This window comes from Falco punctatus, assembly GCF_963210335.1.
Source record: "Falco punctatus genome assembly, chromosome: 9".
NCBI lineage: Eukaryota > Metazoa > Chordata > Aves > Falconiformes > Falconidae > Falco > Falco punctatus.
The window spans coordinates 36,121,045-36,145,991 of NC_137589.1; the positions used below are offsets into that span (position 1 = coordinate 36,121,045).

The 24,947-nt window shown below is 37.0% G+C and overlaps 1 protein-coding gene across 5 annotated transcripts in view; it reads left to right on the forward strand.

Moving 5' to 3' along the window:
* Positions 1 to 24,947, forward strand: part of ATRNL1 (attractin like 1) — a 570,901-nt gene that overhangs the window by 395,283 nt on the left and 150,671 nt on the right. Inside the window, exon 28 of one of the 5 annotated variants that reach the window (XM_080403251.1) lies at positions 1 to 24,947. This exon is cut by the window's right edge and continues 5,372 nt beyond it. The exons of the other annotated variants lie outside the window; for them this stretch is intronic. Within the exon in view, the coding sequence (XP_080259377.1) occupies positions 1 to 21 (21 nt within the window). The 3' untranslated portion in view covers positions 22 to 24,947. 5 annotated transcript variants of the gene reach the window in all.

Sequence of the window (24,947 nt, forward strand, 5' to 3'; positions counted from 1 at the left end):
CCTCTTTCAATGGAAGATTAAATACACTCTATCAAATCTCTAAGGTTCATGGAGAAGTGAGCAATGTGAAAAACAGATTCATAGCAGAAAGAAAAAGAATCAGCTCTTGAGTACTTATCGAATTGAGGCGCTCAGTCCTGCTACTGTACGGGAAGCCATCACAATTGTTCTTGCTGGCATAATTTAAATACTTGGAATAGATAGTGAATAAAAATGCCATATCTCTTTGAAGAAGCTTTGTTATTTTCTGACCAAATACTAGAACACATACTTCACCAATATCACCACGTTTCTGTCTCCTTTTTTCTTGGAACAGAAGACCTCTTCAGCCCCTCAGGCTGAGGATAAACTACACTGTAGTTAAAAGTTTTGGGTTTTTTTTAATGTGATTTCATTGTTTTTGCACTGGTGCCTAGGACCATTCTCTCTGTCATCTTTTCAGAGGGAGGCAATGAGTGGGAGCTGAGGCAGCCAAACTCTAATTCTGAACATACTGATTATTTAATTAAACTTTAGAGTAGAAGTAAACATCACAAGTTAATTGCCACATTTTCTTTTCTGATATCTTTAATTTAGCACTAAAATAGGTAGATGCTAAAATATTTTAATTATATTTTACAGTTTTTTATTAGCTTTTTCTACCTAGCATGGCATTTTCTAATAATTGTTTAGTATTCAGTATCCATAGTGGGTTTTTTCCTAATTAATACATAGTTACATACAGAATGAAGTCCATTCAAAATTTCCTTGGAATTACAGTATACTGATCTATATCAAAACAAAGCATTGCGCTGAGGTTTAAATGAATGTGATTCAGGGTGTTGATTTTCCTTTGATGTATATTCTGTAAGAAGGAGCTATATTAAGTTTCTATTCCCGGTCTATCCTCAGTTTGCAAGAGGACACTAAAAGTCCTTTTTGCCATTCTGTTCTTCGTTCTCAGCTTTCTCTCATACGAAGGGAATTTGGATCACACATGCATTTCCAGGATGCAATGCTTAAACAATAGGATAGTGTGAAGGCTATGATGTAATTTTGTTGTATTAGAATCAATAAGCAATTTCAATAATTCTGTGTTATCTGATGCCCATTGGAATCTTTTAAAGCTTTGGTAAAAGTGAGGAATATACAGTAGTTCTCTTCTGAATGTTCCACTGGCATTGTGAAGATCTTGCAGTGATATACCAGGGGTTCCAGTTTTAATGGTTGTTCATTGCATTCCCTCACCTCATACTTTTATTGCCATTGTATGTTACTTATTGATACTTTGGACATTGTTGGTATACTTTTATTGACATTGTAATAACTTCCACACTTCCAATGACGTATTAATCCATGAGTCCTTCGGGCACAGTATAACGTCATTGAGCTGTTCCAGACATTACGGCAAGTCTCCTGTTCAGCTGCATGGTAAGACTGCTCTTCAATGTCACCTGGCTTACACGATGGTGGTTTTGTACAGCTGGGGTTCTGTATTAATACTGATGGTCTGGTACATGTCAGTATACACATGAATATCTACGTGGTAATTCCACTATGCCATTTGATTAGCTTTTATTTTATTATTTGCATTTATTTGTAAATATCCAGAGCAACTGTTGCACAGTAGAGTTTTAGTTTGCAATTGTAAGGCACTTTTTCCCCAGTGTTTGGAAAGCATAGCTAAAAAAAATAATGTGTGTGGATGCTGTACTTAAAATGGTTGCCTAGTATAGGTACTTATAGTACAACTGATAATATTTGGGTGTATTTTCAGTTAGCAACAATTTGCAGCAGATTAAAATAAACCCCTGAAAAAATTACAAAATCTGAATTACAGAGCTGAATCTCTGTTATTTTGGCCTCTCTCTGCTTTGGAGTCTTTACCAGCCGGTCTATCTTTCTTAATGTTTTGCCAACAAAATGACAGTATCTTGATATGAACTCCTTCGGAAAACTTTAATCTGCATCATAGTCCTCCTGTTTCCTGTCATCTGAGTGGGTTTTCAGGTATTGGCAATAGCCTTTGCTCTTCCCAATTTAAACCATATTATTCATCAATCTTTACCTCCTCAGGCTGCTTTTCTGTGTAACTGAATCACAACATGACATTAACAAGTCTCATCTTGTCATCCATTCTGTCATTTTAGCCTTGTATCAACTATTAAATATCTTATTGTCAGTTTAAACTTAGTACAGAAGACATCAAATTTAGCTTTTCCCTTGCCCTCCTTCCCTCTTGGTATCACATCAACCACTATCTTGCTAGTGATACTGATGGCATGGTAGTATCCAATTCTAAATCTATGAAGCAATACCTGCTCTTGCTGTGGCATGGTACTCACAATACTAATCTTGCGCACAATTATCTTATTTGGAGCATGCCAACCCTAACCTTTACCTGCTTCCATTACGATCGCCATTTCCCTACTCGGAAGTGATGAAATCTGCATGAACTCTTACAAGGGAATCATAGAATCTGTTAGGCTGGAAAAGACCTTTAGGGTCAAGTACAACTGTTAACCCAGGACTGCCAAGTCCATCACTGAACCATGCCTCTAAGCACCACATCTACAGTTTTTTTGAACACTTCCAAGGGTGGTGATTCCACCACCTCCCTGGACAGCCTGTTCCAATGCTTGGCCACCCTTTCAGAGAAGGAATTCTCCCTAATAGCCAAACTAAACCTCCCCTGGTGCAACTTGAGCCTATTTTCTCTTGTGTTATCATTTGCTACTTGGGAGATCTACCCCACCTGTCTACAACCTCATTTCAGGTAGTTGTAGAGAGCGATAAGGTCCTCTCTGAGGCTCCTTTTCTCCAGACTAAACAACCCCAGTTCCTCAGCTGCCCTTCATAAGACTTGTTCTCTAGACCCTTCAGCAGGGAAGGTGAGGCTGGAGGCAGGCCACCCCTCGCTCTTCATCCTTGCTCTTGGGAAGAACAAGAGCAGCCTAAAGTTATTCCAGTAGAGGAGGGGAAAAGAAATCTGGAGGTCATTGAACCTCTGGATCCCAAGAGGGAAGCAGTCAAGGGGGGTTACAGTGAAGTGGCCAGTGTCCCAAGGACAGCTAAAGGAGAGAAAGAATTCCCAAAGTCCCCTTTTCAGCAGTTTCACATAGCACAGCCTGTTAAGGATCAGAGTAAGAAAACACCAGAAGCACCTTGTCCAGAGAGTTTGAGAATATTGTGATGTTTTGTGATACAACCACCAGAATCATAAAAAATTAAAGTAGCATCACAGATCAATAGATACAACACTTCTTGACACTCAATGCCCTCGGTGTTAAAACATTTTTTATTCCTTTAATTTGTCTTTTCTAGACATCTAAGCTATTTCCAGACCTGGTTGCTTTTTGTTGCTCAGTATTCCCAAAAGCTAAATCATTTAGGCTATCTTCATATTCCAAGCCTTCTTTAGGCAACTTCATTTTTTCCCAAAAATATAAATCACTTTTGAAAAGTCACTTCCACTGTGCTGCTGACAGTCATTTTAGTTAATCTGCATGCTTGAAAAGTAGTAAAAATGTTTTTCTGTCCTGCTTTGCCTAACTTGAGTATTCTCTGGTTCATTCAGAGCCCATGATTTTACTTTATTTTGGAAACAGGCACACATACTTTTTTAGGCCTGTGAGATAAGGTCAGCACTACTGTAAACTGGTGTATGGCCATGCTAAGTGTCTGCACACCAGCATCTACCATGCTACATCTTCTGGAGTGAAGACACACGTGTTATTGCCTGCATAAGGATCAAGTGCAGATCTGCTTTTATGATCATCCATTTGATATGTTTACAGTATTACTTGGATGCTTTTTCTTTTTTTCTTTTTTTCTTTTTTTTTTTTTTTTTTTTGTCCAAAGAGATATTCTTTAATAATTATTTCTGCAGAAAAGTAAATCTTTCAATAATTTTCCCATCAAGTCACTGCATTTCCTGTAAAATTATCACACGTGCTAGATTGTTCTCTACTTCTGACAAGGTAAGATGATCTCAAGGATTTTGAATTTCAAGTAAAATCTATCTTTGTTTCTCTAGTGAGCACTAAGTAATATTTATGGTACATTAAGTGAGTTTTGAATTTCAGGCATCTCTGGTAAGTGTGATGCAAAGATTGGCTATTATTTCTCATTTATTTGAGTAAGAATTGGAAGGTATGCATCTACACCAGTAGCTAGCATTATACTGGGAATGGCCATTGGAAATCAGAGTGACTTATTAAAACGCATTAAAATGCTGTACCAGAGGTCTGTGGGCTTTAAGTAGTTGACGTTTATACTAATAAGCTGTGTTGCTGGTTTCTCCTGCCAATAAGATGTCAGGGCTTTTTATCTTGCTTTACAAATAAATCTAGTTAAGTTGGGTTCATTTTCTTGTTTATGTTGAATAAATCAGTAAGTAATTTTTCAAACTGCAACCTAAGCACACTTCGTTATTTTATTTTAAAAAAATGAAAATAGTTGTATGCTTCATCGGCATTACACCTGCATTGTTTTGATGACATAATGTCTAATATCAAGGAACAGACTCTTCCCAACTATTCGTTATGGGTCATCACATTGCTCCTTGATATTCTTAGTTCCTAATTTTAGTCTCAGTATCAGAGGATAACTTCACTCCCCTTGTAAGAAAGTGAGAATTTATTTAAGAAAATGATGAAATTGTCCCTAGAATGGTCATCTCATTTCCAGTGACCATAAAGACAATACATATTTGGCAACAGGAGCTATCAAAGACCATTATACTTCTACTTCTTGCTTAAAAGTCATGCTATATAATTTACAAAGTTGCAATTGTTGCTTGTGCAAGCTTATTGGGGAGTTGAACACTGGGAACTTCAAACAAGATATTAGTATATTACATTAATTATTTATTATGAATTTTGTTTCAAATATGATCAAATCTGATCATTCTTTATTGTTACACTGGGATCACTAGACATTATCCCACACTATCTTGTGGGTAAACCATTTTCCTGGATGGGGGAGGATAGTTTCACTGGCTAATCCATGTTTCTCTCCTTGTCTTGCTCAGTGCTGAGGGAGGTGTAATGCCAAGTGTAGGATACAACCTGTGAGCCAGCTCACCCGTGACCACACAGAACAAGTTACCGTTTTTTATGAATGATTCCAGTGGCTGCAAAAACTTTAGCTGAACTCAAGGGAGCAGAAACATAGAGACACCTACCATATTTGTTCTTTTCAGTGTCAGTCAGAAACAAAGGTTGCATTGGTTTTTTGTAACCTGCCCTTAGAAGGATTTGGATGTGCATGTGATGAATTGGTGGGTTTAGAACTCTCATCCCTGAGTTTAACTGTAATTTTCCTAACTAATATTTTTCTTTCCTAGCAAAGTTTTGTTTGCTCAATTTTTTTTTTTTTTTTTTTTTTTGGGGGGGGGGGGAGGGGGGTTACCTCATGCTGATTCCAAGTTTGGATTATCCATATTGTCTATATGTTATGTCTGTAAGCCAAGCTCTGCTTGGCATTGGAAAGAGCTTCACTAAATGCTGTGGCTGCTCTGTGGCACTGTGGCTCAAGGAGGACCAGAGGAGAGAGAATCTAGATGAGAACAATGTGAGCAATCAGAGACTTAGAAAATATAGCTACAAGGAAAAGTCAAGGAAATTGGAATAAACTATTGAAAGGAGTCAAAAGAATAACCTTGAAATATGCAAAAGGTTAGCAATCAGGAGGGCAAGGATCTTTTCTTTGCATGCACTGTCGGCGGCAAAGGTGTAATGGACTTAAATTGTGGTAGAAGAGGTTTAGGCTGGATATCAGGAAAAACTTCTCATAATAATCCTGAATCACTGGAAGCAATTGCCTGGGGTGGTGATGGAATTTCTTTTATTGGAAGCTTTTTAGAACAGGTTAGACAAACATTTCTCAGGTGCCATGTACCCATAGGTGCATTACCTTCTCTCCTTTCAGCTCTGTCTTTGTTATTATTCGCCTTGCTGCCTAGCTTTTTCTTCTGTGTACTCTCTGAAAAGTTTCCATTTCTGTTGTTTGAGCACCTTTAATTACCTACATTACACTATTATTTTTCTGTTACTGAATATTTCTGACCCAACGGTTTTGCTGTTATCTTCATTGATTTATGTCCTCAGTTTTCTTGCAAGATCAGAAACTGTTAAGTCATCTCTGACCCCCAGTCTCTCCATGACTGTACATCTGCCTAACGTGATCTCCAGTCCACTCTGTAACAGCTTCAGTATTCTCTCTTAAATCTGTATTCATGATGTAATTATTTTTTTTTCATAATGAGTGCGTTACCTTTTATACACTCTTTCAAAATCCACGCATCCCACAATACTAGATGTCAGAGAAACATAGTCAGGGGATATACCTGACACTGAAGAGAAGAATCTACATTAGATCACATTTTCTGTTTTTCTGTATTTCTCAAAGATCTTGCTAAATTTGCCATCCAGTGCCTCAAGAACTCCGTTTTCTTCTGCTACGCTTTGACCTTGATGGCTCACTGCATTCTTCTCTGCCCAATCCCTCAAACCTGTTAACCTGGAAAACTTTCTCCTAAATTATTGACTCACTTTATTTTAAATTCTACCTTCATATATATATATATATATGTTGTTCTTTGTAAATGATTGATTTGCCTTGGCTATCCTTTTGTGATACAATGGGTGAGGGATGTTTTATCATATGCAAAATTTACTTTTGGTAGTTCTTCCATTAAAGTGTTTACCTGAAAATATTTGGTTTGCAATAATTCCTAATAACTCCTTCCTCATATAATGAACTGTTTTTCACAAAATAGGAATTTTAGATTTCACACTATTTAATTCATCATTCAGTGGTCATATACAGCAGTGTAGCTCTGCCCAATTAAATATCTTTACATTTGCATAATATTTTTGTTGCTTCTTTTAAATTTATGTCTAGCAATGTGTGAATGTTCTGAGCCTGTGATTCAGAACAAATACCTAATCTAGTTGCTCATGCATACTGGTCACAGCTATGATTTTTGATGTGTGTTTGTATACTAACTCTATTAAATGTAAAGTGTATAAATGTTCGATTCCTTGCACAGAATGCAGTTAAGAATATTTCAAGATTTCCAAGTATTAGTTTTCTCCTTCAGCATATGATAAATCTAAAAATAGTCTGAGAGATGCTGCCTGAAATAGACCACATCAATTTTTCATAAAGACAAAATGTTTTGTGTGTGTATTTATTACTAAAGTATGTACTAACACACCAAAACTTGTTGATGTTATGACAGAGTCCTTTACTTAAGGTTTTAAAAAGTTGTAGGTTGGTTCTGGAACATACACAGTCCCTACATTTACAGAAAACACATTTTTAATCTCCATATTCTCTTGTTTTCTTGTTTATTTAGATTGAGTCAATTTACCCTCATGGGCAAACAGACGCCTTAATGTGAGATATAAGAGATTTGTCTACATGCAGGCTGATGTCTCAATATTTCATACTAATAAGAGAGTAAAGCCTCTGCTTATTAGCTTATGATCTGTAGGATCTGTGAATTCACATTTAGTTTTGAAAACCTGATTTTGTTCAGGTTTTTTTTGATAAAAATGTATCTTTCCACTTCACAAAATTTATTTGGCACATGTACTGCATAATCAGATGAGTGTAGAAATCGTTTGGATAGAAATATATGATTTGTGTTGAACAAAATTGCCAACAAATTTCATGCTCAATTGTTACAATTAGCAGGAATTTTGGTTGACTAGCTAAATGTAGGTGTTTCAGCAGTATTGGCATGCTGTGAATAGAAATTGTTAAATTATTGTGTTACACATAGTTACAAATTGAAAGTATCAAAATACAAATCTGGTTGTTTTCAAGCAGAAGTGTTTAGATGTGTCTTTAAATGTTACGAATAATGACACTGTACATGTCCCATGTTCATTAAAATTAATAAATTCCATTTTCCCAACATTTTATTTCACAAAGTAGATAGGTTAAAAGTTAAATTAATGTAAACCAAAATACATATGCATGGATCTCTAAGATTGTCTTTGAACAAGGCTTGCTTGTGGGAATCTTGCCTTTGAGTAGCAAATCCATGACCATGAGATTTTTTCCAGAATTGTTTAAACTGAACATACAAATGCATGGAAGTAATTATGCTATCAGGATAACTAAAAAGCACATACATTGAAATTTTTCTCTGTTTGATTGACTGGGCCTTTCTGTACATCAGATTTGCACATGCCATTCGCTGACAGGCTGCTCTTCCCAGTTAGATAAATTTTCTTAGTATTTCTTTCGGGTTTAGATTAAAAGTTATTTCTCATCTTTACAGTAGGGCATTTCTCTCTTTAAAAGGAAAGGAGAAGAAGAATTAGATACAGAAACTATAGTCTTTCATCAGCCATTTCCCACATTTCCAGGTGGAACTGGCTACTGTATAGTGTTGTTTGCTATTTGGCAACTTGTAGTCCTCAGCTTTGCTTCAGAGGTTTGCCTGCCTGCCGTTTCATCGCTCTGTACTTGAGCTTCAGTTCTTCCTGCGAACAACAATACATATTGAAACTGCAGCTGACAGGAGAAAAAAAGTGCAGTGCCTTTGCTTTTCTTCACAGAGCTTGACAACCTGCATGTATTGTTAGGTAATCTAATAGGTTATGCCAGTTTTCACTGAAGTTTTATTGTTCTATAATGTCTATCAAACTAAATTTGAGTCTGAAGTGAATAAGGATTCATTGCATAGAAGGCAATGCACCTGCCTTGGACAGCAAATGCCTAAATCTCACCTACGCTTCAAAGCACCATCCAATTTGCTTACTTTCCAAGACTATTAAACCCAGGGAAAAAAAAAAAAAAAAAAAAAAAAAAAAAGACTAACTATCCTACTTGGTCTACAAACTCAGCTTTCAGAGAGTGATTAGCTAAGCTTTGCCTTAGTCCACAGAAAAGACTGAAATGATAAGCCTGTTTAGGACTACAACTAAACTGATTTTTAAGACAGTGACCTTTTGCACAGTAAAATACTGAGAACAGCATTTGACCATCAAGTAAGAAAGCACTGAGCCTTAGAGGGATTATGTCCACGTAGCTCCAGGCATCCCATGGGAGCACACTCTTATTTTTTCAGGTACAAGAGTGGATTAATCAGATTGCAAAAGGAGAACAGATTAGAGGGAATTTGACTGCTCAGATGACATGGGCTGTCCTCTGGAAGGGAGCAGCTGCAGAATGTTGTTCCCTGTGGGCAGGATCCAGAGCTTCAGAGCATACTCCTTCCATCTCAGTGTCTCACTTTAGTTCTGCATGCTGTGCTTTGGGCATCGTGGATCTTGAACTTCTAGTTGCATGGTGGCCTAATTTCAAGAGAAATGATGGAGCATGAGACTCCTGGACTGAATAGCGCCTGAAGCTCAGCTTTCTCCTTACCTGGATCACTGTTCTGATGTCTGCTTTGCAAACATGGGTCCCGTTCTCATTATGTGCCCACCATCAGAGCTGGGGGAATTTTGTATAAGCATGTTGCATAGCATTTCTTCTCATTCCCTCTGTTCTCAGTGGAATCATATAATCATACAATGGTTTGGGTTGAAAGGAACCGTTAAAGGTCATCTAACCCACACCCTCTGCAATGTGCAGGGACACCTTCAATTAAATCAGGTTGCTCAGAGCCCTGTCCAATCTGACCTTGAATGTTTCCAAGGATGGGGCATCTACCACCCCTCTGTACAACCTGTGCCAGTGTTTCACCACCCTCATCATACAAGTTTCTTCCTTGTATCTAGTCTGAATCTACCTTCCTTTAGTTTAAAACCATTACCTCTCATCCTATCATTACATGCTCTATTAGAAAGTCTGTTCCCTTTGTTATAAGCCCCCTTTAATTATTGAAAGGTCACAATACCATCTCTCTAGAGCCTTCTCTTTTCCAGGCTAAACAACCCCAGTGCTCTCAGCTTGTCCTCACAGCTTGTCCATCCCTCTGATTTTAGTGGTCCTCCTCTGGACCCATGTCAACAGGTCCATGTCTGTCTTGTACTGAGGAAAAGGGCTTCTATTTTTGCCCCTGCATATTGTGAGAGGCAGTTTCCATTTTGCACTGATTGTTTAGAACGGTATGGTAGTAATGACAGGCAGACGAGATCACTTCTTTGGTATAAGGAACTCAATATTTTAAAGATGCTCTGAGGAGGTTGGGCATGTAAGTTATAGGGCATGGTTTCCATTCATTTTCTTTAGCAAAGCAGAGGCAGAAACATTGTGTAAGGTGTTGATTTCAGTCATAATCTCAACATTTTTTTTTTAATTGCAGAAAACGATAATAATAGAATTTGAAAAGTGAGCGGGCTCAATCAGTATTTAGGACCCAATGGTCCTGAAGGAGCATTCTCCTTGTACAATTTATTTTGGAAATCAAAGATTACTGCAGGGAAGTAGAGGCTGCAGTAAAGTAGAAGTTACAAAGGCAGTTAGATTGCAATGAAATTGGGGAGATCAGTGAGTTTGAATCAGGGCCATCTCTACAAGAGGAACTCCTTTTCAAAAGTAAGCAGTATTTGTGATATGTGATCACTTCCACTTACAAATACAGTGTACTTTGCAAATCTATTAGAGCTTCCTATAACAAAGACTGTAAAACATTATTGTTCATTAGTGTGAAGCAGTAAAGTTTTTAACAGATATGTATGAAGTAAAGTTTTCCTTTTTTTCATCTTTGGTATATATTTATGTTACTTGAATTTTGTTTAAAGTTGGCTTTTGCCTTTCCAAGTGCTATTCTTTATACTATATCCTTGGCAAGATGACCTTTTCCTTATCTTTATTATGCAGCTTTCAGTAAGAAACTGGGAAGTTTAGAGACACTTGCTGTCAGCTTCTTGTCTCAACTCTTTAGGCCTTTAAAAAGATGTGTAAATATTGAACCAGCTGGAGTTATAAATAAAGGTATTCTGTTCTACAAACAACTTAATAGTTATTAAAGTAAAAGCCACTGGGCTTTTGGAAAAGTAGACAAGCTATTTTACATTGAGAAATTTTTTGATTTATAGGAATCAAAAGGAATCAAATGTACCCTTCTGAACATACTCAAGTATCAGTTTATGTGCAGAAAAGAAAAAACATTATCCAGTGACCCACAAACATAATTTGTGTTTTGCAACACGGAAGTTTAAGACACTCTTTAAGATTGCCACTAAATATACCAAGAGGCGCTGACGTGACTTTGGCAATGAGATCCAGTGAGGTCATTTTCCTCTGGGCATATGAATGCTGTAAAGTGCATATTTCATTGTTTTTTCATGAATAATATTTAAAAATCATACTAAAAAACCAAAATATATTACAATTTTGTTATAAATAGAGCCAGCATAACATCATAAATAGAATATTAATTAAGAAATTCTCCAAAAACTACTGTTGTGTACTCCTATGTACCTTCAGGGCTTAAACATGAATGTTATTTGAATTACATTCTCCTATCACTTTCTGAACTCCAGAAAGGTAGAGTTGCACCAGGTCCAAATCCAGAACAATGTATGTCTGCTAGAGCAGCATTAGAACTAGAGTAATTAAATAGTATGCTTTCTCTGATGGATTTACTGAGGACTAGTGGACTTGTGTGTATGGATAAATTCAGAGTAACTGCAGAAATACATTTTAAAAAAAAAATGAGAAAAAAAAATGTCTTATTTCCCAGAATAATTAAGTGAACATTTGATTTTCTTTTTCTCCAGAATAGTTACAGCACCTGTTTCTGTTCCAGTAAGAAACTTTCATGGGCAATAGCCATTGAAATGAGTGGAAAGTGCAGTGCAGTGATGTAGCAACAGTTTAACCAGTTTGCCACTATTTTCCCAAATATATTGCTGAAGAAATTTTAAATAAGCTTCACTAACTCAGATGTCTGTCTTATTAATGACTTTTTTTTACTTTTAATTATATGAAGATGTAACAGCTCAAGGTGAAAAGGAAGTAAGAGAACTGGAAGGGGCGCACAATCAATACAGAACCCTGAGGGAAAGCAGTAATTAATGTGGGGCCATACAGGAAGATGCTTTGATGCTTTGGGAGCAACAATTATATATCCAAAAAAATGCACAAAATCCACATCCATAAAATGGCACAAACTGCTTCTATATCTCCCCTGATGTGACCTCTTCACTGAGTAATATATTGATAAAATTTGCATGCAACCCTATCCATATTTCCCAAAGGCAAGACTTAGTGCTACAATTTGCATATGCACTGCATATAGCCATTGATATTCACAGCAGGAAATGGCATAAACCCAGTGCATTTGGTGTAGGAGTGTGTGATGTCATGCTAGGGTTTTTTTGATGTATATGTTTTGGCTCTCATTTATGTGAGAGAGGACAAAGTCAGAGAAATTTGTCTAGGATTTGGGGTAAATGATAAGGGAGTCTGTGAAAGTCTGCAGACCAAGTAATATTTCAGTAACATTATGGACCTAATCCTAAGGAACCTACATCTGCTGTAATACTTGGAATTGGTTTTGTTCCAAAAAGTTCCATTGTGCAAGATGAGAAGAAAAAAAAAAAAAAAAAAAAGTTTGATCACAGACCTTTAGGCAGTGTTTTAGATGTGCTGTCTTAGCCACTGAGTATCTTGAGGATACGGTCTGAAAGCTTGAATTTATATTCTTTAGGAGACCAGCACAGAAAGCAAAGGGTAGGTCTCATGTTTTTACAGCAATCTCTGCAATAGCTTTTGCTGCTAAGGTATACTCTTACTCTGTTTCAGACAGTTTTTCAAAGAGCTTAAAATGTCCAGGTATATCATAGAGCTGTAGTCACCCTGAGAGGTGAAAATAGTACAACCAACTCATTATCTTCCAGAATGTGGGGCAGCAACTTTAAACCAACTGGGAAAGGCAGAAAGCATTATTCAGAAATGCTGCTTAATGAGAGCTGGGACTGAATGAGAAATTCAAAAGCTCTGCTATACAACGGGTTATATTGATCATTGTTTGGTACGTCTTCTGTGTAATTGCAGGGTCTTCTGAATGCTTTCCCCCGCTCACCTCTGCCTTGCCCATTTTTAACTCTAATCAGCTGCCTTCATCAGTATGCAGGTCTTCTCCAAGCACCATGCTGTTTCAGCATGATGATCACTAAGATAGTAGCACGGTGAGCACTTCTGAGAGACAAATGCAGTCATTTGTTAGCTGACTATTTACAGCACTGGAGACCTTGTCTTCTCACCAGCTGTTTGGAGGCTTTGCGTTAATAGGAGCAATGCACTGATCCTTGTTAGGAGAGTTCATGTTAAGCTGAAATTCAATGTCTTTACTTACTGAATTTGAATTAGGCAGTAAATTTAATCTCTAGAAAACAGCATTCATCATTCACAATAGAATTATAGATAATTTTGGTTGGAAGGAACCTGTCGTAGTCATCTGTCAGTCAGAGACTGGGGCTGAGCCAAACCCCTGAGCAGAGTCAAGCCACTTTTGATCAGCGGTGGCCCCTTTGCTTAGGGTCCTTTCCGATGGTGATTTGAATACTTCAAAGGATGGTGATTTTGCAGACTCTTTGGCCCCTGTTCAAATGTTTGACTGCCCTCACTGTGAAAAGCCTTTTCCTAATATCTTGTCAGAATCTCCCTTCTTGCAACTTCTTTCTGCTACCCATCATCTTATCCCTCTGAGAAAAGCATGGCATAGTCGAGTCAGCTATAAGATCCCAACTTTTCCTTTTAAGAGTAAAGAAACCCTGTACTTCCAGGCTTTCCTTCTAACTCCTAGGGCACCTATATCTCACTGTTTGGTTTACAAAGATACCGTGGATGACTGTTTTGAGAGTCTTGCTAAAGTCAAGGTTAACACCATCCACGGCTCTCTTCCACTGAGTTACACTGTCACCAAAAGTAACCAGGTTGATGAGGCAAACTGGTGGCTATTCCCAACCGAGTTCTTGTCCTTCATGTGCCTAGACAAGGCTTTTGCAGGTGTTTCATTTATAGTTTTCCCAGGGGTGGTGGGAAGCAGGTCAGGCTGGCCAGTCTGAATTTCCCCACATCTTCCTTCTCGCCCTTCTTAAAGATATGTGTAATGTTTGCCCTTTTACAGAGATTAGGAACTTCCCCTGATCACCATGACCAGTTAAAAATGATAGCGTTTTCTCAGTTACATTGGCCAGTTCCCAGTATCCCATGTGGTCCTGTGGACCTGTCTACATCCAATTTGCTTAAGTGGTTCCCATCTCAGCTTCACTATGGCTACTATGTGTACTCTCTATTAATCCAACCAGATGAAAAAGATTAGCAAAACCTAAAATCCATGTCGCTCAGGATTTCAGGTTGGGTTTTTTTTGTTTATTTGGTTGGGGTTTTTGTGCATAGGAAAAAAATGGATATGAAGCTCTTACATAACCTAGAGAAGTTTTGACAGTAATTTAATCAAAGAACTGCTGTAAAGGCACTTGCCTCAGTAGCAGCATGTAAGAGTGGTCAGCGTCTGCTTTTCTGCTGATATTTCTTGGTGAGACATACCAAGAATTTTTTTTTTTTTTTTTTGTCATGTCACCCCATAAATTCCAGAATTTTGTAGTTGCAATGTGTACTTTTGTATACTGTGCACAATATTCTTTAAAGAATGTGTTTAAATATTGTCGTGCCTGTGCAGTTACAAGACACAGTCATGAGTTTGTTGCTCATGTATGGTGAGATGAGTTTAGGTTTTTGAGGTTTTTTGAGGTATTTTTTTTAGAGGCTTTTTGGTAAACTAGGCACAGCTCACAGGGTAACAAACCAGAAAGAATTAATGAAGATCCCACTCACAGGCTTTTTTCACCTGTCCTCAGCTTTGCCCAATTAGCCAATTAGAAAAAGCAGCTCTAAAAGCCTAGATCCAAACAAATATCACATTTGCATGGTTTTCTGGAAAGGTTGTAGAGCTGGGCTGAGCCATGCTGCAGGAAGGACTTTGTGTGAGGAGCAATGGTTGGCTATGGAAAGCAGCATGGAAACTTGGTAAGCTGTGGAAGGAAAAGTCTCTTTTCTTTCTTTTTTAATGCAGGGTGCTTTGGCTGGAGCTCAGTAAAGTTAAGGTGAGCTGTACTAAAGCTGTTTTCTATGCTGTACAAATTGGCAATGCTATTTTGGCTCTCCAAAGAGGAAACAAATGGAAAAATAGGTTTCAGGTGCCTATTGCTAAAAGTAAATGAGAAATATGTTTTTCCTGTCTAGGCCTGATTTTGTTTGCTTGGGTTTTCTTTTTTCTTGGTACATGCCAATCATAGTTTTCTTATTTGTGTGTGCCAGCTACACTTTGAGACCCCACTGTTAAAATCATCTCTCTTTAGTTTATGTCAGTACTTTTTTGCTAGCGTCCCCTCTGAAGCCTACCAGCTAGTCCAGGAAGATGTAACTTTTATCCCTAGTTTGTATTTTCTTTTTTTTCATCCTCAGGGAACAGGCTAGCCACTCTTCTTAATCATAATAAACAGTATATGTCAAAACAGTCAGTACCTCCTTTTTGGAATAGGTGTATTCATCTAACTAATTAAAAAATCCCTGCCACATCATAAACGCATCATCTTCTTTCAGTGGTTTATTAACGTGTTTCAGTCCTTAAGTGTCTAGACTGTATATTTTAGGTCAACAGGCATGTTAACTATAATTGCATACAAACCTCTGAATAGCATAAACTGTGCATTACCGGCTCTGGTTGTAAACCAGAGATGATGGAATTGTGTACTCTCAGGTACTGTAGGGTGAGTCATCCCAAATTTCTTTCTCTGAAGCATGTTAGAACCCTAAGCTATGAACAAAAGAGTCAGTGCGTTAAAAGGATGCTCTAATCACTTTCACAAGAGGTGGTAATAGAGTCTGAGCCCTTGTTAAGTAGTATCCTTCCAATCTGTCTTCTGATTAGTCTTAGCAATCAGTTTGCATTTGTTCTCATGTAACTAGCATCTCTTCTTTTTCAACTCTTCTAACAGAGAAGTTGTATTTAAGGACGATCACGGCTATGTATTAACTTTTAGCTGTCAACAAGGTAATGTCTGTCTTAATCTTTCAAACAAATTCACGTGCAGTACTGTCCTTCCAAAAGTAGATAATCCGACTTAAAAGGATGTAGGCAGATGTAGTTAAATATAGTCATAAAATTTAGCAGGATCAATTTTATAGTCAGTTGCATTATGATGGAATTTATGAACAGAATTACTTGTGTGATTATTGTATCTGCATCTTGGCAGCAAATTCTTGAGTACGTGATATAAAACATCCTTGGAAAATGAAGAAGCAGTTATCATGGAAAGTGAATCTTTAGCCTTGCATACAAATACTTAACAAAGCAAAAGTATTGAATTATTTAAGCTATGAATTGAGAAACTGTCCTTTGTATATGATCTGATGTTACTAATGCAGACCACTGATCTACTTCAATAGATATTTTAACCTACAATGAATTTGATAATGAATTTATTAAGTGTTAGTATTGGTACCCTTTTCATCAGTTGGAAGTTTCAGTGAAGACAGTGTATTAATAATTATGAGGTACATAGTGAATCTTCTAAAATTTGTATTCAGATATTCACTGTCACTAATTTCATGCAATCATAAGCAAATTGAAGTCAATGTGACACAAGAAATGATACTGAACTGTCTCATCTCTAACAAATGACAGTAATTAGCCATATTTCAAACAAAAGATAATATATCACAGATAAGAAAGTTCATATTTCATACAGTGCCCGTTACCAGAGATGTAGGGCCAAATGAACTCAAGTTACACTCCTTTATAAGCTCTGCTATCACAGAATATTAAAATTACGCTGTAAAGTAATTTTTAAGACAAAGGAAACTTTTGAAAATTGACGGCTTTGGTGAGCATTAGTATTTACCTTGATAAGAACTAGGGGAATACTGATGGGAATTAAAGAAAGCCTGTGGATCCTGGTTGTGTTGCCTTCCCCACTGCTAATAAAGGAATGGCAGTTTGGTTCACCTCTGGGCATTTCCACAGTGACTCAAATGGTGCCGGCTTTGTCTTTTTAAAATGGCTACAAATAAAACCATTGTTCTCAAGCATCTAAAAATTCTTTGCTGCTTATAAAGGCTAGTATGCATTACCAACCCTATAATGTTGGGGCCTTGGAAATGTTCTGTGCAATAGGAATGAGGCTTCCCACACGGAGTGGCGATCCAGATCTTTCCCTTTCAAGATTACAGTGGTCTGAAGTTCAATAGCTAGTAGCTGATTAATACCATTAAGTATTTTGACCCAGTCTCTGAAACTAGCGAGTAGCTGGTAAATAAAATTGATTCTATTTACCTGCCATAAACAAAAGGGTGGAAGTTTATGAAATGGTGAATGATGGAGTGAGTAAAAGCTGTGACCTAAGCCAAATTCTGCCCATTGCAATAGCTGCAATAAGTAACTTATCTATACAGCTATGGCAAAGCAGCAGCAGAAGGGAACACATATGTACCTACCCTTTATGCAAAGCATTCCTGTGTGAACACAAAAACGCATCCAACACAGATGAGTGAGAAAGGTAGTACCTTTTGGAGGGGGATGGTGGTAAGAAAGCTGTGAAACAGCTATTGTTACAGTGCTGGGAATGTACACACAAGTGAGGTATAGTATGGATGCAGTCCACTGCTACAAAGGGCTATCAGCTTGAAGAAGATGGACACATACGAGTTTATTCTGCTTTGTACAAGACTCGAGCATCCTCTTTGATGCTAAGGCGCATAATGTAGACTGACTTATAGGAAAATTATAATATTACCCTGTTTGATTTTTCATGTGAAAATGTAACTGTCAGTATTTTTTTTTTCCTGTTAAAATTCTAGAAACTCAAGATTAAAAAGCAGAATTAATGCATACCTGGCTACGTTCAATAGCATCTGACTGAAAATAGTCAGTCATGCCTACAATTTCTACTTGCAATTCTTTAACAATTGTTTGCTAGGAATTGCACCCTTGCATGGGATAAAGGGGGGAGAATATCAATACTTCCAGCATTTTGAAAACACTTAATCAGCATTCCTGATAAGACTTTGTTACTGATTCCAAGAAGAAAACCCAAGTAACTTGTTGGGGTTTTGTTTATTTATTTATTTAAAAACAAAACAACTCTTACAATCTGTTTGCATCATCTATAAAGCCTTTTCTAGGATTAAACGCTTCTTACATAAATGAATGCATGAAATTTAATGTTTTCTTCAGAAACAACAATACTGTTTAAACAGGCATTGTGTTTGAAAAGACACTTAGCTTTTCTTCTTTAGCAGTACTTGCAATGGAGTCTTAGGTATTTATGTATGTGACAGATTCAGGTAATAGTACAAATATGTATGTTATATGGTGCGAGTACAGATCAAAATTAAAAGGAGTGATTTGAAAGGAATAAAAGATGTTCTTTGTAGTGGAATTGCATGAACACTACCTGAAGTGTCCTGTTGATGTGTTTGTATGTTCAGAGAAAATCAGAGCTGCTGTACTTCGTTTCCTTCCCTATAATATGAAGCCAAGTTATTACTGTAGTAATGATGTGGTCCAAAATGTTTTTGAAATGGTGGCAAGGCTGCAGATTATCTTGGGTTTTAGTGTCACAATTAACAAAGTGAGGGTATTCCAGTATTATTGAAGAGTCATTGTTGCAATCTAAGTGGTATTTGTGGGATAGGAAGTCAGGCTCCTTGAGGTGTGAATGCCTTTTTCCCGATTTATAGTTTTGCATTATTTAAGTAGCAAATTCTGTACAATGCAGATGAGAACTCTTGACAGAAAGCAAATGTTATAGCAATTCAGGATTGCAGTGTCCTTGTAGCTATTTGAAACCCTCTATTAGTAAATGATGTTTATTTTCATCTTCAGATATAAAAGTGCTTCTTGTATGTTAGTAGATATTCATCCCACTTTACACACAGGGAAAACTGACAAAGAAAAACTGGAAGCAAGCCCAGTTTTTTTTTGCTCCCTATCCAGTGACCTGCTCGTAAATGACAATATTTATATTGGCCCTTTCTATCCCAAATCTGTATATGATTTTCAGCACAACAGACGCCATAAAATATAACCCAGTAATCACAACAGTTTTTCCTAAGAATACAAAGCTAACTAGAACTCATTCAGAAATATGTTGTCAATTTAAAAACACCAAATGAAGTGTGGGGATAAACTTCTCCCAAAAGATTTTGCTATTGCAACGCCTGTTGCTGTAGTAATCCATTCTCAGGTGCCTGACTCGGAACTGAATCCAGAGCCATGTATGAAGCAGAGCCAACAGGGAATACTGAAAAGGGACACCTCTTCAAAGGTACCTAAAACAGGCTGCAGAAAGCTTCTTCCATCAAGTCAGGATTCACATCTATAAATGGTCTCCTGGACTTAGGTGCTCATGCTTCTGCTTTCAAAAACAGAGAAAGTGCTGTTGTGTTTATGCTTTGTCCAGTAGTTCAGTGCCTCAGTCATAGAAAATATAAAGTGGATGTTACAAGCCATCATCAGCCAACAGTCAAAGTATCATTTCTATAACCTGAATGTAATGCTATGGGCTGCTCTTGTCATATCTGTGACTCTACTATTGTAGAGAAAAGGATCCTTGATCTCAATAAGCTTGGTGGAAAGGTGACCTGTGACCTAGGCTGCTGTCCTGGAAGGAAAGAGGTGTTGGGTATGGATTTTCTAATCTCTGCGTGAAGTGATGTCTAAGCCTTTAATCCAGTTGTACTGATGTAAGGTGTAGTTCATTAATTGCCCTTTGAGGCAGAATCAAAAAGTTTGTCTCCCTCCCTAGCAATATATTAACAATAAGATATAAAATTGTACTTTGTTCTGACCTAATTAATCCTACATTTTTCATTGCTCTATGGGAAAATTCAGCAGAAGAACGTTTACTTTGGTATTTCTGCATGTGCTTATGTAAGACATAAACATTGAAGCCATTAACTCTGTTTAGACTGCAGTAAATTCTGAGCATGTAAAGATTTCTTTATGTACCAAGAGGAATTTATTTAGTTTTGAATTTCGGTGCCAATAAAATAATGTAGAAATATATGGCTGGGGGGTAGGTGGGGTGGTGCGGACAGCACAGGGCAGGGTCAGGGTGGGCAGGACTGGACAAACATCATAGGAATAGGTATCTAAATTCTACAAATCTTCAGTCCTGACTCTTTGGGATCTGGATCCACTGTCTTTCAGTGGTTAATAATTTTCACCAGGTTTTATGGTTCTAGTTAAAATAATGCATTAACTTGAGCTGTGATAAATTTAAGAGCCACTTAAGTTTGTTTTGCCTTCATCTATTGAAGTGGTCTCAAAGTCTTGTACTTTTATTGGTACTTGCAGATTTTGATTTAATAGTCTTTTAAAAATTGTTCAGTAAAGTAAATGGAGTTCTTCACACTGGCAAAGCCCATTTCCCAGACCACAGATTGTTCTGGAGCTCTTCTCTGAATGCAATGCAATTTCCATCTTTTGTCTCCCTTGTTTGGAGTAGGACTGGAGCCAAAGGATGAAGTCTGAGAGCCAATTGTAAGCTGTTATGGTTTTGTTAATGCTTCATGCTCGGTAAAGCTCTGGTAAAAAAAATGAACCTAATCTTTACAAATGCTGTATAAAGGCATCACTGCATTCATCTGTTACTGTTTCTCAGTTCCCTCTTAAGGATGAATTACATTCTGTGTCTAGGTAAGACCTTGCATTCAGCTGTATTGTGATGTATATACATCTTCCTTAAAGTTGTCTTGCTACATAGTGTCTATTAACAGGAAATTACAATTTGTTACAGATCAATATTATTTATAATCTGAAAGCTTTATTACCATGAAAGGATTTGTTACCATGTAATGATTAGTCATGGATTCTATGAAGTCAAATATCAGTTGTCATAGGATGCCAACAGAAATACTAGTTGATAGTTCTTGGCAAATGCAATTTATTATAACCTGTCTGTATTTTATTGTATACTGTTACTTGGATCAGTCCATTCTGGTGTTGAACTGAAAGTAAGATTCACTCGTGGGTTTTCAGTCACGTGGTAATGCCTTGCTACCTTTTTTATTCTGAAGTAATTGCAGATTCTTGTACTTGTAATTTTGTAAGGGACTGAGATGTGATACAGACTTCACTAATGAAGTATGGCCACATTTCTTTGTGGAAACTTTCTTCCAAACAATTTATTTTCTAAAACTGAAACGTTAAATGTTTTTTACGAAGTTTATGACTTATAGGGTGGGCGGAGAGGTGTTTTTTAAGTCTACTACACTTTTATCTTGATTCAGTGAATATAGATAGCTTTTTGAACCTTCTAAGTGTGGTTATAATAAATACATAAACTCTTAAATGAGAATACTTCCCTTCCCTCCTCCTAAAAGGAAAAGCTCAAATGCCATATTCATCATCTCTGCACACACACACACACACACCCCACCCACCCCCCTTTCAGGTATCAAACAGTTGCTGACAGGTTGGGAGTAACCATCTGATTCCTGACAGCATAGGTATGTGAGGAATGAAACTAGATTAAGAAGTTCCCATCTCTGATTGCTTCTTCGTTTATGTCAGTATAGCAGTGGATCAATACAGTAAAACACTGAAACAATCTGCTTCAAAAGAAATTCTCCAGGCAAAGCGTTATTTCTGTTATTACCAAAGGCTCTTTGGACACGGTCTAAATAACTCTTTGTTTGGCAGGATTGTTGAATTCAATTTTTAGAACTTTCAGTTGTGTGTTTGCAATGTTAAAGTGCTGAGTCATACCTGTTCTGCAACGGTCTGCTTCGGAAATGGGCTTCTGCAATCTGCCCTTGCCCTGCTGTACGCTGACAGCTGCTTAGGGCATTCCAAAATGGTCACAGGAAGAACAGCGTGACTTCCAGAAGCTGGTCATCCCAAGCTGTTCCTGGAAGAGAGCAAACAGATCTGAGAAAATCCAGTTAAATGTTCTCAGGGAGGGAAATGTCAGACTTGTAAAAAAGAAGCGTTTTTGAGTGGAAGTAAAATGTTCTGCTATTGCTCTCACTTGAAACTAAAGTGAAAATTTTTCCTCGCTTCTGAAAGTTTTGTGTGAAATCTAATGAACAGCAATGCTAGTGTAGTGCTGGTTACATGCTGTTAAATTTTTAACTAGGTTGGTCAATATCTGTTTTCAGCCTGCAGCGTTTTCCCAATGGAATCTCAGTCTGTTAGCTCTAGGATAGGCTTAGTCAATGGATTCCTCTTTGCTAATAGAAATGATCCACGGGAGCTCCCATAACGAGGAAAGTCATGAGGTAAAACATGGACAGCCTTTAATGCTGTAAAAGAGAAGAAAGAATCTGACCTATTTTTTAGGTAGCATTTCAAAGACTTTGCTTGTTGAACTTTTTTCTTTATTAAATCAATTCATGTTATTAAAGGAAAGGTAAAAAGACTCTTGAAACCTTACAGCTGCAAACAAGCAGCGATAAACTAAGGCTGATCTTTCTTGAAGTCACAGATTACAGGAGACTATATTTCAAAATAACTACTATAATAATAAAGTGATCTGCATCACCTAAGGAACATAATGCATGCTCGTGTGAGGTAGTTTCAGTAAATCAATGGAACTGGGTATAACCTTTATACTCACTAATGTCTGACAGACGGGTACAAGCTGTCTTTCAGGTACCTGTCGCAAGCATGCTGGAACACGATTTGTTTCAATGCTTTCTTTGCAAAATAAAGAAAAAGGCTGGTAATATATTAATTTCCAGAAACCGCAAACTATTGCAAGAACATATATTACGATTGTAGACTTAGATTGGCATGGTTCCTAGATGTAAATCTTTATGCAGATTAATAAACTCTTAAATAATTTTACCATCTTAATTTATTAGTATATTGTAACTGCATCTTTGTACTTAGGCAGTGCTGACTGATGTTCACTGAATATTTGAAATCTGGAAAGGGGAGGTCTTTTCATAAGAATGTTGTTTCTAGCTGACAGCTTCCTAGAAGCCATCAAAAAAATTGTTTTGCATCATTTTTCAAAGGCTCAAAGTAGGCTGGTTTTTTTCTTAAAACTTTTTTTGTTCATAACTGCCATTAAATAACCTAAAAGATTTCAGAAATACGATGGAGAAAAGTACCAGATGAACTAAAACCTTCCCTTGCCCCAAACCAGAGCATTCTTTCACTCTGCTTATGAACCTGTGAGCAGAATTCTATTGTCTGTAACAACTTCTTCAGCATGTGGACATCAAACTGCCCAGATGTGCTGAAATAAATTGTAATAAATACCTCCACACGTGATATATTTGCTAGCATACATGACTTGAGACCCCACAAAGTATTTTGGCCGAGTAGGCCAAAAGCAACATTGGATGCTGCATCCATCTCTCAGCGTTATTAAAAACACGGAGTCAAAGCTAATACTCCAGCAGTAAGGAAGCGTGTGTAATGAAACATGCTGCCAGTGGGAGTAACAGGGGTGTCTGGATGTTGAATAGAGTTGCTAAATATTTTCTAAGTAATCAATGGCAGAACTGAGTTATAGGCTACTTTAAATTATTTACAGGAGAATTTGAATTTGCAAACTTATTATAACAAGCTGCTGCTTTTAACAACACTCAAGTTCTTGAAAATTCAATGCTAAAATGAGTTATTATGAGTAAGTTAGCCGTCTGAAATTAAATTAGGTGATATACAATCCATTTTTCTACTGTGAATTGGCATTCATGACAACTAGTTCTAATATGCACCTGAACCCATTATTCTTGGCACTTCATAAAGTGGCAATTGATAGCAATTTGTATTGACAGACTCTTATTGAATATAATTTCTCAACAGGAACTAGCTAATCAATTAATTAATCATAGTGTTACTCAAGTTTGTTTTTATGTTGCTCCTTCATTCAGAAAATTAACTGTTAACATTGTTTTCAATTAATATAACTTAAACATTTTAGTTTTCATTAGCTGAATTACCAAGCTCATGCTAATTAAATAAGTGTTAAAGCTTTCTGAATTACTAGCAAAACAGAAAATTATGTATGCTAAATTGCAAAATACACAACAAATCCTAATCATATTATACTTGCCATTACGCAGTATTTCAAAACAGACTGTTTAGTCTTCCATTCCCTCTTGAAAGCTGCTTGGGCGCACATGGAGGTAGTAATCATCAACAATATGACGATGAAAGGCAGCCTTTGAAGAACATGATTTGATGCTATCTAATAAATATTTGCAGCTTCCTTCACATTTAAATACGGCTTTCTTAAAAGTCAAAATTGCAAAGAGGTAACTCCATCCTACTGCCAGCTCCTTCTGGACAGATGCTGTAAGTATGTGAACTCTGCTGACTGCAGTGACTGTGCAGAGAATGCCAGGATTCATCAGTTTGGAGCATCCTTTGAGTCAAAAGGGTTTCCCTGGAGACCAAGGGTCTGCTTGCCTGTCTCTGACTGCAGTAACAGAACCTATGTTATATATTCTGATTTGTGTTGACATAAATTTAATTACATAATATTAAAACCTTAAATTCCATTAAATGAACTCTTGCCTCAAGAAACATGAGTCCTGGCCCAGAGCCCTACTTTGTCCAATGTAAGCGCAACATTCCTTTTACAAATTAGGAGAATGGCCTTGATCACCTTTATTTGAATAAATAGTGTTAACACTAGATGTAGAATACACAAAATGCAAAGCCATCTAGTTACACTGACAAACTTGTTTGCCAGCTCATATACTCAGGGAAATGTTTTGAAATGTAAATTTAGATTGTATTTTATTTGTACTTTGAAAAACTCGCCTTTCTCTTTCTAGCATAGCTTGATAGAAAAAAAAAAACAAACCTGCCACTTCTTCTGTGTCTTGGATCTTGTTTGCCAAGTGACAGTTTTCTTAGAATAAGGATAAATTGACTCCCATTAATACGCTAGATTTATCAAGGAAGTATAATTATTCTATGTAAATTTATTAAAAGTTTTTTGATTGAACGCTTTTTTTTTTTCTTGACAGTTAAGACAATGTTGAATGCTATGAGAAAGCCAGCCCTTCATGGGCATATTCCTAAA